This window comes from Montipora foliosa, chromosome 7 (assembly GCF_036669935.1).
Source record: "Montipora foliosa isolate CH-2021 chromosome 7, ASM3666993v2, whole genome shotgun sequence".
NCBI classification, from domain to species: domain Eukaryota; kingdom Metazoa; phylum Cnidaria; class Anthozoa; order Scleractinia; family Acroporidae; genus Montipora; species Montipora foliosa.
In genome coordinates this window covers 23,266,104-23,281,445 of record NC_090875.1, presented here as the reverse complement: position 1 = coordinate 23,281,445, position 15,342 = coordinate 23,266,104, and the positions used below count along the sequence as shown (strand labels likewise).

Sequence of the window (15,342 nt, the reverse complement as noted above, 5' to 3'; positions counted from 1 at the left end):
GCTCCAGGGGCATATTTCGACCCATATGCGTATATAGGTGCGGAAGAGACGAATGTCACTGTGCAAATCCTCGAAAGCTATATGCTTGGGAGGCCTAATGGTTATAATAAACTAAAAGGAGGCATCCGTGACACAGTTATTGCTACTTGGAAAGTCGAGAAGCTGTGGTTGCGTGACAAAACCGAGCTCACGCAATATCTGGCATGGAGATACATTGGCACTGCCAATGGGGTATTTAGGCAAACTCCGGGAAGTGAGCTTCCTAACACGTATGACCCAAGGGACAGACCATGGTAGGTTGAATAAAATGAATAGAATGAATGAATAAAATGAAAATTATTAATAGACCTTATTCAATCGGCGGTCATCTTGGCCTGGAGTAGTTTATTTTATTTATTTATTGCTTTGCCACGTTCCATCTATATAAGAAATATATCATTCAGCATTTGGTTTATAACAATTTATGATCACATATCTACAAGTAATGTAGCGAGGAAGCCCAATTGAAGCTTTAAGCTCATTGAAAGGGTTTTTAGCTGCGCGCGCGAGTAACCTACACACGCCATAACTAAGAAACACGGGTCAGCAAAATGAATCAAATTTCTATCAAAAGTAGCGCGTGCAACACACCGGAAGTGAAAATAAAATCGAATAATAAATCAGTAAATAGCTAATCCTTTTCTTAAAAACAGTAACTTACTGCAGCAATGAAATATGGACATATTCCCCGCTGGTACCACACTGGCCGGGTGGTTAGAGTACAATGGCTTGTGGGAACATCGTCAAAGAGGATCAGGACTCCACTATTGTGGAATAGCAGAAAAGCCTGCTACTCCCTTTGCGTATTGCCTGTCATGTGCTCTTTATTTGCGCCAGTAACTGTGCGCAAATAACTTAATAATTTAACTGTAACAATGAAAATGGTGATTGTTTCATAAAGAAACAACAAGAAATTACTAGGAGCTTACATGTCTAATATAAATTGGGTATAGCTTTTCTGAAAATTTCTACGAAAAATAGTTTAAAATATGCACTTTTCAATAACACAAGGACTGGACATTCAAAATTCAAGCAACGGTTTCCGGCGCTTTTCACTCCCGCCAATCATCATACTGTACGTCTCAGAAAACGAAAAAGAGGTGTCAAAAGGTAACGTTCGCGGGTAGTGATTGGTGGATTTCGGTCCGCTTTGTAGATTTCTCTTTTTCCAATTCGTTGGTCGCCGCCGTAAAATCTTAAATGAAATAATGATTGATGGCAGCAAAAAGGGAACCTTCTTTTTGTGTAAGAACGTGGTTAAAAAATATCGGAAAAAAATTGTTAGCAGGAAGGTGTTGTTTGAAAAAAATGCAGAGGTGCATTAAGAAAATAACAATGTTTGCTGAGGAAAATTTTTCATACACCCCTCCAGGAAAATAATGGTCCGTCGCTAATAACCGCAACTTCTGAAGATGTATGCAGAAGCATACGAAACGTCAAGTAAAAGATAATTTCAAATGATTCGTTTATATCTGATGTTTGTCACCGCTCTTTGTGTTATTTCTTATAATGTATTTATTTTTGTTAACTTCGCGAGAAAAGACTTTGGTGGCGTCCTTTCGACAGGGTGGATCGACAACAACGTCGTTTACGCACAGAAATGCACTGTTTCCAGTGAAAGGGCAAATGATTTACAGGAGTACTGCGGGCGCGGGTTCCATCTGCGCGGCACATGTAATAAAAGTAAAGTTTTGCGCTTATTTGTTATGTATGTTACAATAATTTATCCCGAGCCTCGAGTTAGTGAGTTTGCAAATGAGTTTCGACGACAACTTAACATGGTCGCCGAGTGAGAGAAGCGCAAGTTATACACAGACAATACAGTATATGAACGTTAAGCATAGGATTGAAGGTTGGGCTTCTCGTTCCCAGAGACAGCGAGCCCTTTGGTCAGCACCAGTTCAGATCTTCTCGATACGGCCGGTTAAAGCAGGCCCTGGCAACGAGAATGCAGGAAGTTGTATTAGGACTCCAAACTATATAAAGGTCAAGAAAGCCATATATATTTGAACTGCGGAAGCTTTCCTTTCGTTACTGCTCAAGTAACGTTAATAACCGCAATGATCAGCATATATAAGGGTCAGTTATATCTGGAACGAGGGAACCCAATAAAAAGGACCTCTCCTTCACAGTTCCTCTCACAAGAACGTTTCTCTACCCGTTGTAACGAAGAAGAATTAATTTTATTGCAGGTATCACACAGCATTAAGTCATTCAGGTCGCTTAATCCTTACGACACCATATTTAGATGTGGGTGGAGCTGGTGAGGTGATAGCCATCGCGCGTTCATTGTATCACCAAGAATCAACTGAAAACGTTCTTGCAGTTGTTGGGGCCGACTTTACCTTGAGATATTTTTATAGGTAAGAAAGTTAAGTTCAGATTCGAGGCTGTCTGATTCCTTAATTAGGCGTTTTTTTGTGAAGAAACTGGAGTTAAGTACTATGAGGAGCTTGGTACTTATAGTACAGCTTATGATGATTTTTGTAGGTAAATATTTGTCAAGGACCGTTGTGCTAAAAATTGGTCGGGCTAGTAGTCTGGTTTAACTTAAGAGCCTCAAAAGTATTTATTTGCTCAGAGAAGTCTTTTTGCAATTTTAATGAGCAAACTTCACAAAAATTGGCTTTGGTGATTCATAGAAAATTTCGAGGGGCGATCACTCACTTGACGGATGACGATCTGATACAGACAAAAAAAATGGATCGCAAAGCACCTGGCCTTGGTTGTTCAAACGATGGATAGCGCTATTCACCGTATAAATCACTATTTATTTATTGTAACTTTACCACAACTGTGGTGGGGGTCGCACAACAGAGTGAGGCTCCCACAGGATTATGAACATTGAAGGGTTGTGAGACGGGACCTCCGGCTTATCGTCCTTATCCGAGAAGACTAGAGAGTCTAACCATTTGTAGATGAAATTACAAAGGCAGCACTTTCTCCTCAGTTATTTTAAGACCCTGAGTGTTGGTCCGGCCGGAGTTGAACTCACGACCTCCCGCGTGACAGCCCGGTGCTCAACCAACTGAGCCACCGGTGCGCGGTTGAGCCACCGGTGCACCGGTGCGCGCACTATCCAGCGGATAAAAACTATCCAGTGGATAGCGCTATCCACCCCTCGAACAACTGGGGCCAGGTGTTGTCATTTGCTCACCAAATCTACCTTGTGTGACTCATTAAATCTCTATGTTGTATGCTGTTCAGATTTAATTTTAACGAAAGAAAATATTTTGAGAGTTCAGTAAGAATCACTTTCAGTAGAAAGTTATTTCCTTTTTCATAGGCTACTCACCAAGGTTTATCCGATTTGTAATGACACCAGCAAATATGCATGTTTCGTAATGGATAACGCTGGCTTTATGGTATTTCACGTGGACTTCCTGCAATCATCAGCAACAGAAGAGCAACTAGAGCACGTGCACATCACGCAGAAAGAAAGACACATCGCAGAAGACCTCATAAGCAAGAGTTATTTGATCAAGAAGGAGTGTCGTAACGTAGAAACTATAAAGAAGCAAAGTTTTTATGAAGTTAAACTGCCCCCAGGTGGAGTGGACGAGTTAAGAGGGATTTCTACATGCAAATATCGTCTCGGAGTAATAAGCGGGACTAACGTGTACATAGGTAACCGCTGTAGTTATTATTATTATTATTATTATTATTATTATTATTATTATTATTATTATTATTATCATCATTATTATTACTATTATTATTGCATGGTCTTCTGTCGTGTTTCGATTGAGTATTCGTTTACGTAAAACCAACATTCTCAGGCAAAGAGATACAGGGTTTCTCGTTTGTGTTTTCCCTATCTTATGGCTTAAAAATATCTAATGATTCAGTCTTTCCAGATAAATGCTATGTAGAAACCATATAAATTAATCTAAGGGATTTCCAGTACGTACAGTTACACTCCAGGCTATCATTGTAGTGGACCGTTTTAGCATCCTGAGGCCCGTTTCTCGAAAGTTCCGAAACTTTTATCGGGTTATTTTCGAGTGTCACAATTCCCTCTGTATCTCAAGAACGGAGAAGAATTAAGTCGTCAAACTTCACAGTCAGTTTGCTATTTGTTAACTTGAAAACATGTTTAAAGATCGGCGTTCTTGAACAAGGGGTTGGCAGGTTTACAAATGGCTTTTCGGGCCCGAAACGTTTTCGGGACTTTCGAGAAACGGGCCCCTGGCTCGGGTTGCTCGAAGCATGGTTAGCGCTAACCAGTTTTAAATACCATGAAAACCTATAGGTTTTGATACCTCTTAACCAACGGTTAGCGCTAACCAGCCTTCGAGCAACCGGCCCCAGCACGTTAGAAATACTAAATGGATTAGAATAGATGCTTCGATTTGTATGTTATAGGTAAACGTTTTTTATTAGAGTTATTAGAGAGATTTTATCATCACTTTCACTTAAATGGAGTGAGTAAAGCTTAGCTTGTGACTTTAGCTTCGCGTGACCCACGGCAACTCGAAATGGACTCTGTTAATTAACCCTCGAGTATTAAGTTGACAAAAAATAAAAACAAAAACAAAAACTAGGAGTCTTTTGAAACATTGTTTGCAAATGAAAATCCTTACCTGTTAAATTTTGCGAGTTTCGATGAAGCTGTGAGTTCATGAAGAAAATTACCGTAAGGAGTCGGTTCAAGATGAACGATCTATTGCCATGAAACCTAACTTTTCCTTGTTTGACTTACCGGAAAATGGTATTAGGGTTCTTTTTTCCACAAACAACTTGTGAAAAAAAAAAAAAAATAAAATAAAATTCCACTTTTGAGGCAAAAGCGAAAATAGGCAGCTTAAGCACGCGCATTTTTGAGACACGGACGGCAACCGGAATTGAGCTGTTTTCCCTTTTAACTTGTCTTCACACAACCACATTTACACTGTCAAGTGTCTTTTCTCCATTAGAGATGACAAATAGAAAAGTCTGGGAGACACCACTGCCCTGGCTCGCGAAATGTTCTCTTCCGGTTGTCTTCCGCGTCTCAAAAACGCACGTGCTTAAATGCCTACTTTCACGTGTAAACGGCAAACGGTTACCGGCAAAAGCCCAAAATGGCGGGAAATCATGGTCATGCGCGTGGTGGCTTTTGTCATTCGCGTTTCGCGTAAACGTGAAGCTAAGTTTCTCTTTCAGGGAGATTAAACATGCGACGTTTTTCAGCCACGGACCGCAACCCGAATTAGTTTTTTATTGTTTGTTTTATATTGTTAAGTATCTTTTCACTCATTAAGTAAAGTGCGATCGTCCGGGTGAGTGTAGTCCTGAGAAGAACTGTTTGAGATGACATTGACTGACGTTTCGACAACCTGAGCGGAAGTCGTCTTCATCTTGAAGTCATCTTCTCTTGACTCTTGAAGTCATCTTCTCAAACAGTCCCTCTCAGGACTACACTCACCCGGACGATCGTACTTTACTTAATGATATGACTCCTGGGTTCAAACCATTTACAATTTTATCTTTTTTTACTGTTAGAGACGATAACTTTGAAAACCTGGGAACGCTTTCCCAGAATGCGAAGTCAGTGTTCACTTCCGGCCTCCCCTTCGTGGCTCAAAACGCGTGCTTAATAATAATAATAATGAGAATAATAATAATAATAATAATAATAATAATAATAATAAGGATAATTTATATAGCATTTTACAAGTCTCAATGCTTTACAGAAATAATAATGATACGCATTTAAATGTTACAAATCGAAAATATCTTACAAATCAAAATATTTACGGAAAGATACTAGTAAGTTTTAAGAGAATCTTTAAAAGAGTTAACTGAGGGACAATTCTGAATATTTACTGGCAAAGCATTCCAGAGCCTAGGGGCTGCTGCACTTAAGGCCCTATCACCATAATGTTCATAGTTAGTTCTGGGTACATTGTACAATTAGCAAGTTCTTGTCAGCAGAACGAAGTTTGTGCGTTGGTTTTTATTTTGTTAAAATTTCAGATATATAGTCTGGAGCCTGATTATTTAATGCTTTTATATGTAATAAGTAAAATTTTAAAATCAATTCGGGCTCTGATTGGCAGCCAGGTACCTAATATTGGCTAATTTGATTGTCTGACGATTAAGATGACGGGTACGGGTGCTATGAAACCTCTGCCAAGGTGACAAGCCCTAGCAATGTCTGCGAAATTCCGGCAAATAGCCATTTCCACGATGAGCAAGACGATGATAATGTTGTTATTGATGATACCCTTTTTTTTTCAGGGGTTGCCGTGCGTGATTCCTTCTGTCGCGCAGATAAATGTTTCTGTGCTTTAAACGGCGAGTGCTCCCTCTCCAACCTCATCTGTGAATGCCCATGCACGTCTTCTCTGGAGTTCGATTATTGTCGCAGTCTGTTCCCCAACAGCAGGTAAGTCGAGTAAAAAGCAAAAGCTTCTGCTTTCGATCCGTTGCTCTCGATTCCGTTGCCTTGGAAACAGATCTGACTGGTGGTTATGTGTCAATTTGGAGGTAACTATGTATGCAGGCAACGTATACAACAGCTGGTGTTTTTAAAGCAGATGGCGTGGCAAAAAATGTAAAAATTCCCTCTCTTTCATTTTTGCCCATTATCATCATCATCATTATCAGCAGCATTATCTTCTCATTACTATTACTATAATTACTGATGTTATTGTTGCAGTGTTCCTTTATGCCCACCTATTTCACGTGGTCACATACAGCCGCATTCTTCGCAGCTCCCAGACAAAACAGAATGTCTAGAGAAATGCTTTGATGCTCGTTGTCCTGACAGGAGAAGTTCTAAGTTGTGTGATGGTACAGCTCACTGCTATTGGTGCCTCAAGAACAAGGATGACCTTCTCCTTGATAAACCTTACTGCGCAAGCTCCGAGCGCTGTTTCAGAGGGAAAGAGTCGGCCACTGTGAAAATACATGGTAAGGAATAGCTTTTATTCCCAGATTACTCAACATTTTTTTTCATCTGTTGGAGCCCACTCCAAAATAGGCTCTTCTACATCTACTCTATTACTCTTCAACACTTTCGTATCCAGTTTAAACCAGTGTAAACACATGGGAGTTGAATGACCAACTCACAAAAAAATTACACGAGGCCGCTGACTCTCAGAGTGGGCATCAAGTCATAATTACTTTTTCTTTGACTTCTTAATCGTGTGGAATGGAGTGCGAGATTTTCATTTCATTCAGTACATGAGCTGAACATCATCGCACTTAAGCTGAACTTATACAAGTGCGAAGAAAGCCTAAAAAAAAGCATGCCTTGACCGTGCAATTTTGCTTTACTGTTCCATCAAACCAACTCGTGTATTTAAATTTCCGCAGTTGAATATAGGAATAATTTCATCCTTCATTCGTTGAACTCTTACGGGATATAAGGGTGCGTTTGATTGACCCTATTCCGGAATAACAATACGTGGAGTGAAGATTTAAAATGGTATGCCTGGCGTTTTGCAGGAAACAAGGATAATAAAGGTACGTTAAAGTTAGGTGTTTGACAATTTTAATGTAAATCTCCGTAAAAACCAACATTTCGAACTTCTATTCCGTGTATTCCTATTTATAAGTGTCTAGTCTTCTAGCGCTAGAGCATTAATTCGGGTTACTGTAAACTGTAATTAACAATTAACGCAAATCAAATCAAATGTTGGTTTTGGAGGAGAGAAGAAAATCGGAGTACCCGGAGAAAAACCTCTCAGAGCAGAGTAGAGAACCAACAAACTTAACCCTCACGTGACGCCGAGTCTGGGAATTGAACCCAGGCCACATTGGTGGGAGGCGAGTACTCCCACCACTACGCCAGCCCTTGCCCTGCAGTGCAGCCCAATTTCGATGTCATGGGCTGGAGCCCAGTTCAAGCCCGAGTTTTTTTTCAGGTTGTCTTCGCATGCAACTGCCTTTTAGTTGCTGCAATATATGACGAGTAATTTCATACATTCTATCTCTCATTTTAAAACCAATGACTGAGAGTGTAGCTATGGAAAATAAAAACAACCCCCTAATCAATCACAAAATTCAATAGAAAAGCTGTTTACTCATAAGTTTTAGATGATTGTGAACGTTTTCAATCTGCAGGTGATGAAGCAAAATGTAATCCAACAAGTAGTTCTCCTAAGCCTAGCACTTTGGATTCAAAGAGTTTATTACAAGCAGAGATAGCTGGAATTTCAATTGGATGCATTGCGTTTCTCTTGCTGGTGATCGTTTTAGTCGTCTTTGTAAGTAAATTTCTTCTCTTTTTATCAAACCATTAATTAATTTCTTAAATTTTTCTTAATTATATTTATGAACAAAAGACAGTTTTTTTATGCTGCGATGATGACCATGTGAGGATGAATGAGTCATTTTCGTCAATATCATTGTCAATATCACTGAACCCCAGTGTCAGTGTCATCACTGTAAATGCCAATGTGGTTTTTCACTCTCAGCATCAGAGTTAATGTCATTGTCAATGCCATTGTCAATGTAAATGCCAATGTTGTTTTAACGTTAACGTCGATGTCAATGCTATTTCCAAAGTCAATGAAAACTTTTAAAACGTCGATGCAAATGACATTTTTAATGTCAATTTCCGTGTCTGGGTCAATCTCAATGAGAAGGTCGGTATTTTAAATCACTGTCAATGTCAGTGTAAGTTTCAATGTCAATATCATTGTCAATGTTTATGCTTAAGTCAATGTCAATTTAACGTCAACGTCAACATCGACTTCAATCACAATGTCTACGTTAATGTCAGTGTTCATTTCACTCTCAATATCATTGTCAATTTCATTGCATTGCACGTCACTGCGAATGTCAATTTCGGTTTCAGCGTCACCATCAACGTAAATCTGCAAAAAGTTAAAGGCCCACATTCACCCAAAAGTCATTGCGCACCGTGACTGAATTTCGTGTAACACGAAATTACCTAAATATCTGACATTTTGATTCCCGCGTGATTCGCCTGAGTGCCTTTAGCCAATCACATCACGTCTTTGGACAAGTCGTCATTTGAAAAACAAAAACAAACGACCGCAATGACTTTTGGGCGAAGGTGGGCCTTTAAAAATGATCTACTTACAAAGGCAAAATTATATAAAATCCAAACATTTTCGATCCTAGGTCATAACGATGATCACTTTTTTAGTATAATTTTTAGCCTTGTAAGTAGTTCATTTTTGAAAACTTAAATGCTAACGCATATGACATCGTCACTGTCCATTTCAATGTCAGTACCGTTATCACTATGAATGCTCAGACATGACTCTGAGATTTTCATATCAAATTTTGATGTCTTGGTCTTGTTTTAAAAATAAATTTGGTATCTTATCAGATTGAAAGATTCTTGACTTGGGCCATTAAGCCGATTTCAATAAGAATAAAACACAATTAGCGGTTACAAACATTTCCTTGAACTGCATAACGTTTTGACAACTTAACGTTTCGTATGTTACAACCATAACCCTAACATGATGTTATAGTTGACGGGAGTTTAGGAAATGGACCTGTATCTTAAGTGCATTTGTTGAAACACTTCATGATCGCGAGTATTTTTGATAAAATGCGATCATTTTGAAATCTTAGCAACTGCATTGTAAAATAGAGGAGTCTTAAATGAAAATGTTGGCGGTTGGAAACTTTGTCGTTTCTTTTTGTTCACGTTTTTAATTAGTTCCCTGTCCATTAAGCTGTAAATTTAAATTTAAATTTATATATATGTAACGGAATAATGATCACTTCTGATGATGTATGTTGTGTCTCTAGAAATACAGGTGGAAAACATGACGTAGGCGCCCTTATAACTCCACAACTCAAGACGCCTCCACCTCACCACAGTCACTTTAAAATAACCCAACTCAGTACAAACTCAAACCCTCTCGTTGTAAATTGGCCGTTGGTATTAACATTTCAAAGAACATTTAGTGATGGTCATCAAAATGGATCATGGATCTCATTATGTGCAATTCGGAACATAATTAGATTATCCTCTCTATTCAAGGCAGACCCGATAAACCGAACAACGTGATGACTATTAATGACGTTGAAAAGGGTGAAAAGAGCGGAATGAAACCCTCGCACCGAGCCCATCCTCTACCAACTTTGTGTCCTTGTTTTATTGTATAGGGTTTGAAACGCTGCCGCAACCTGCAGCCTGGTCCTCCTACGAGAGATGAAAGAAAGCCGTCGACGCAAAAGATTCCACCCTGCACCCTCAGACCCTCGGCAATCCCTGATGTCTTGGTCAGGTCGATCCACAACGATTCTTTTGAGACGTATGACGAAATCGTCGAGTTAAGGCCCCCTGCGAATGACCAAGATGCACATGCGCCAGATAAGTGGCCTCCCTCTTATAATCAGGTACAACGGAAGTACTCTGATAATCCACCTGCTTATCCTGGCCGAACCAGGGGCGACCAGCCTCCACCTGTTCCGAATACAAGAAGGCCTTCCGCCTTTGATAGTCCTCGGCAGAGAAGCCGGACAGATCCACCCCCGATGGAGGAGATTCTCATGACAACGATGCCTAGAGAGCCATGTGATTTTAACCGAACTAGTGTGAAAACCAAAAACAACCGAGGTATGTATGCAAATTGCAATGACACTCAACCAGGAATAAGCCCTATGCGCAATGGTTCAAGAAAACAATCCATTGCTTCACTACCAGATGTTCGCTCCAGAAAAATGTCAGTATTCGATCAACGTCCTCCACTTCCGTCCGGGAGGGACGAACATCCGCCTGTGCAGGTTCCACGAAAACAATCCCTTCCTTCACTAAGGAAAGTTCCGTCCAGACCCGAAATATGGCTCGAAGATCAACCTCCTCCATTGGTTCCCAGAGTGACGCAGTTATCGAACGGCACTATAAACACGGAAAACTCGCCTGAAAGGGGAAGACATGTCTACAGCAACGTTGCGTCTGTTATCCCGGAAGAGGGACCTCTCTCTAGTTTGAGTGACAATGATGACACTGATGCTCATGGTTATGTTACAGTAATTAAAAATTGAGAAGATCTAGAATCATCACTGATCAAGGCAAATAAGAAAACAAGCTTGAAACAGTAATAATAATAATAATAATAATAATAATAATAATAATAATAATAATAATAATAATAATAATAATAATAATAATAATAATAATAATACAAGAGAAAATGAGGGGACAGAGAGGGAGGCTCCCGGTCCAGCCCTTGGAATATGTCATGTCCACGAAAGTTATTTTTAGACGAGCGGAAGTCTTTGTTCTAGCGGAAGTCTGTCTTCCGAGACGTCCGCATACAGGTCAACCTCGGTCTGATGTTTGAAAGAAAAGCAAAGATTTCATGTAATGGCGGGCGAAGTGGACTTAACGTCTGCATGCGGACGTGTCAGAAGACAGACTTCCGCTCGTCTAAAAATAACTTTCGTGGACATGACATATCCCGGCCAACGCCCTGAGCCTCCCTCTCTGTCCCCTCATTTTCTCTTGTACTAATACTAATACTAATACTAATATTAATACTAATACTAATACTACTACTACTAAAAATAATAATAATAATAATAATAATAATAATAATAATAATAATAATAATAACTTTATTTAAGCCTCAAGAATATTTAGCTGAGCACGAGTGCTTTACTAATTGGGGAGATTACAAATCAACTGAAATCAGAACGAATCAAATCAAATGTTGGTTTTTTAGGAAATCAGGGAAAAACCGGAGTCTCCGGGGAAAAACCTCTCGGAGCACAGTAGACAACCACCAAACTCAACCCAGATATATGACTTCGAAACAATACGGGAATCGGGAATCGGGAATCGGGAATCGGGAATCGATCCCAGGCCACATTGGTGGAAGGCGAGTGCTCTCACCTCTGCACCAGCCCCACTTTCCCAAGTAGGCTTCACTTTTCTTCATGTGAAATACGGGATACTTTGTTGGATGAAACATATAAATATACTATGGCCAAATTCGTGAAAATAGATGATCATGGTACAAATAAAAATAATAGGTGGTACTAAGCAAAATATCAAACATATTTCTATTTAGCAACTCTTTGATCTCATCGATTTTGTTAATCGCGCCGTTAATGTTTAAGTATCCAATCAAAAAAGGACATATAGCTGCGGAAGTTCACTCCGAGTACAGTTCCAAAACTGAATATCTAATTTCAATTTTCCTGCGTCGCAATTGTAATGAAATACTCTATAACATAAATTGCACATCAAGTCCTTTTCATTTCGCCGTATGTATTTTAACACTGTAAATTCATTTAAAGACCTAAATACATCATATCCTAAAAAAAATAAAAACAAACTAAAACATTTTAAACTGCTTTACATGAATGCCGTGTGTCGAAGAATAAAGAAGTTAATGAATAGAGGAGTACTATAGTGCGAGTTCAGTTGTCGACAAAAATCATTTAGTGATTCTGCCTCCCGCAGCTCAGAAGGTATGCTGTTCTAAAGCACCGCACCGCTATAGCTATAAAACTCTTTTTCAAAAAATTGGTGCGTGGCATTGGAAAAGCAAGTTAAAAAAGAAACGAAAAGATATATTGCTGTAAAGAATGGGACTCTTGAAGAATTTAATAGAAAATGGGGCCTTTTCCAACATTAAGCGGAAGTGCAAGGATGGCTCGCTACAGTTACTCTTGGATAATAATAGAATTAGGGTTTGTTAATGTGATCTGGACAATACCCAAGTTTTGTTGTTGCCATGTGTGTAATTGTGTGTGTGTGTGGGTGTGTGTGTGTGTGTTTTGAAGCGTAACCTATCACATTTATTAATGTAACGGATTACAGTATGATCAATAAAGGTTATAAAAAAAATAAAAATAAAATAAAAATAAAAAAAATAAAAATAAAAATAAAATTAAAAAAAAAAATTTGTTCACGGAGTCCCATTTGTAACTTCAGAGCGATTGATGAATACATTGCTTAAATACTGGGGTGTAAGGCCATTTAAAGATTTAACGACCATAATGGCTTTCTGCATTTATCGCTGCGTACCCAACTTTCTCCTCCCAAGTTTACCAAATAAGCCTTCAATATTAGCGTCATGACTCGATGCGGTTAAAATTCGAGCTGCGCGGTTTTGGAACCTTCTGTAATTTATTAGAAAGTGTTACATGCAGCGGTTCCCCCACACAACACTGCAATGAGTAAAAGTATGGCCTAAACAAGGCGTTAAAAATAAGCAAGTTACTTTCCGCGGGGACAAAAGGGCGGACACGTTTAAGTGCGCCGATACCGATACTTTGTTAAGTATTCAATGTGAGCATTCCAAGAGAGATTTTCATCAATATGAACGCCTAAGGATTTTGCAGTGAACACTTGCTCGACGGAAGCATCGCCGAAATTAAAATGAGGGGCCCGCTCAATAGAGAATTTAACCTCAAAAGAGTATTTAACCACAGTTTTAGTTGTGTTCAATGCAAGTATGGGGCGTAGCAGCCTTTAAGCCAGTAAGCCCTGGCTTACAACAAGAGAAAATGAGGGGACAGAGAGGGAGGCTCCTGGTCCAGCCCTTGGGATATTTTTAGCGGGTCTGTCTTCTGAGACGTCCGCATGCAGGCCAACCTCGGTCGGGTGTTTGAAAGAAAAGCAAAGATTTCATGTCATGGCGTTCGAAGTGGACTTGACGTCTGCATGCGGGCGTCTCGGAAGACAGACTTCCGCTCGTCTAAAAATAACTTTCGCGAACATGACATATCCCGGCCAACGCCCTGAGCCGCCCTCTCTGTCCCCTCATTTTCTCTTGCTTACAATAATTGCCTACCGAGAGAATATCCTCATTTATGGATACATTGCCGCAGCCTATCGCACAAAAACAACAACCTTTAGTAAGAACATGACTGGTGTTATCAGTTTCATAGAGAAACTGACAAAGATAAGCCAAGAAAAATTTTTTAGTATCAATGGACGTTTCTACCTTGCACACAAATAAACCACAAGGAGAGGGAACAAACATAGTATGGAAGACTTACGAAGAGTTCCACAATTATAATCCACCGATCCCGACATGCTTTCTAAGGCAAATGCTTGGTTTTCAGTTCGCATAGAGTTACTTTGTCACGGTGGGTCATACGTTTAGACATGTGTAAGTAGCGAGAGTTGCGCCAAGTAACAGTCACGGTGTGTCGGTGCAGTGCTTCGTTTGAGCTTCATTTTTTGTGTGGTGGAAGGGATCGAAGTAATCAATTCTATTTCGCCCGAATTGTTCAGTGAGAACAAGATGGGAGCATTCAACATTTGCCCTAAGTTTTCATGAAAATTATTAGCACTTGTTGTTTCACTTTGAAAACAATTCAACGGAAAAAAAATGGAACGAAACATTTAGTTCGCTTGTCTGAAATTGTATGAAATATGCAGCCACTGATAAATTAATGAAACTCCACTTTTGTTTTTGTCTTCGCTAAATATAAATTTGTACAACACCTGATGATAAAACCGGCAAGGACTCACCGTGATATTGTTGTTTCAGCTGTGCTTCATCGCGCGTGAGAAAGTTGTGTCAGCACTTTGTTTCTAACAAATGAAACATTTGATTTGAAATAGCCTTACAGTTTTACTAATTTGCAGATATGGAGTAGTCAAAGTATGACAGTTTTTCAGACACTACTTTGAAATACTGCAAAAACAAAGTACTTACGAGCGCTAGTATTCTCGTCATATTTTATTTATTTTATTTTATTAACTTTGCGTTAAATACAGAGACAATTAATGAAATAAACAATAAGTAAACAAATAAATTAGGTAAGGCTGGAACCCGCAACAGCATAAGCCAATTACTCCGGGACCAGGGTATCCTAAAAAGGCTAAAAAACACTCGAGTACATTAAGATAACTAAGAGAGAGAAAGAAACACTCAGAAACAGCAAGTAATATTTGCATTTAAGTGGCGCGCGTTGTTGCATGACGGACAAATGGTCTTCCAGTTTTGCGGGTCTACTGGGTTATAGCAGTATACCACAGCGTGCGAATAATACTGAAAAACTATTGGCGCGGAAAGTTGGTAGGTTACCGTCGCAAAATCCTTCAATATTTGAAGCCAAAGTATTCCATATGTGAGAAGACCTGTTCAGGTAGGACCGCTGAAAAGTGGTAGTTTTGCATAAGCGCACCTGGTAATGAACAGATTCTGGATTGCTGCTTGACCTAGTATTGCGCGTATTGCGAATGCGAGGCATTACGGATGGATTTATCTTAACAAATTTGTTCACTAACTTGTAGAAGAACACTATGTCTAGATATTCGTGCCAGTAGCTCAAGGGGAGCATATTTAGTCTAACTAATCTTTCCTGATACGACATGTCGCATCTAAAAGGTAGACCTAAGATAAACTTTGTAGCTCGGCGCTG

The 15,342-nt window shown here is 39.5% G+C and overlaps 1 protein-coding gene across 1 annotated transcript in view; it reads left to right on the top strand.

Annotated features, from left to right (window-relative positions):
* The window catches only part of LOC138011418 (VWFA and cache domain-containing protein 1-like), a 29,720-nt gene extending 15,458 nt beyond the window's left edge, over positions 1–14,262 (top strand). The window contains exons 9-15 of the mRNA XM_068858400.1: positions 1–293; positions 2,232–2,402; positions 3,326–3,666; positions 6,262–6,409; positions 6,683–6,936; positions 8,092–8,234; positions 10,120–14,262. The exon at positions 1–293 is cut by the window's left edge and continues 20 nt beyond it. Of these exons, the coding sequence (XP_068714501.1) occupies positions 1–293; positions 2,232–2,402; positions 3,326–3,666; positions 6,262–6,409; positions 6,683–6,936; positions 8,092–8,234; positions 10,120–11,001 (2,232 nt within the window). The 3' untranslated portion in view covers positions 11,002–14,262. The remainder of the gene's footprint in view (positions 294–2,231; positions 2,403–3,325; positions 3,667–6,261; positions 6,410–6,682; positions 6,937–8,091; positions 8,235–10,119) is intronic.
* The last annotated feature ends 1,080 nt before the right edge of the window (positions 14,263–15,342 follow it).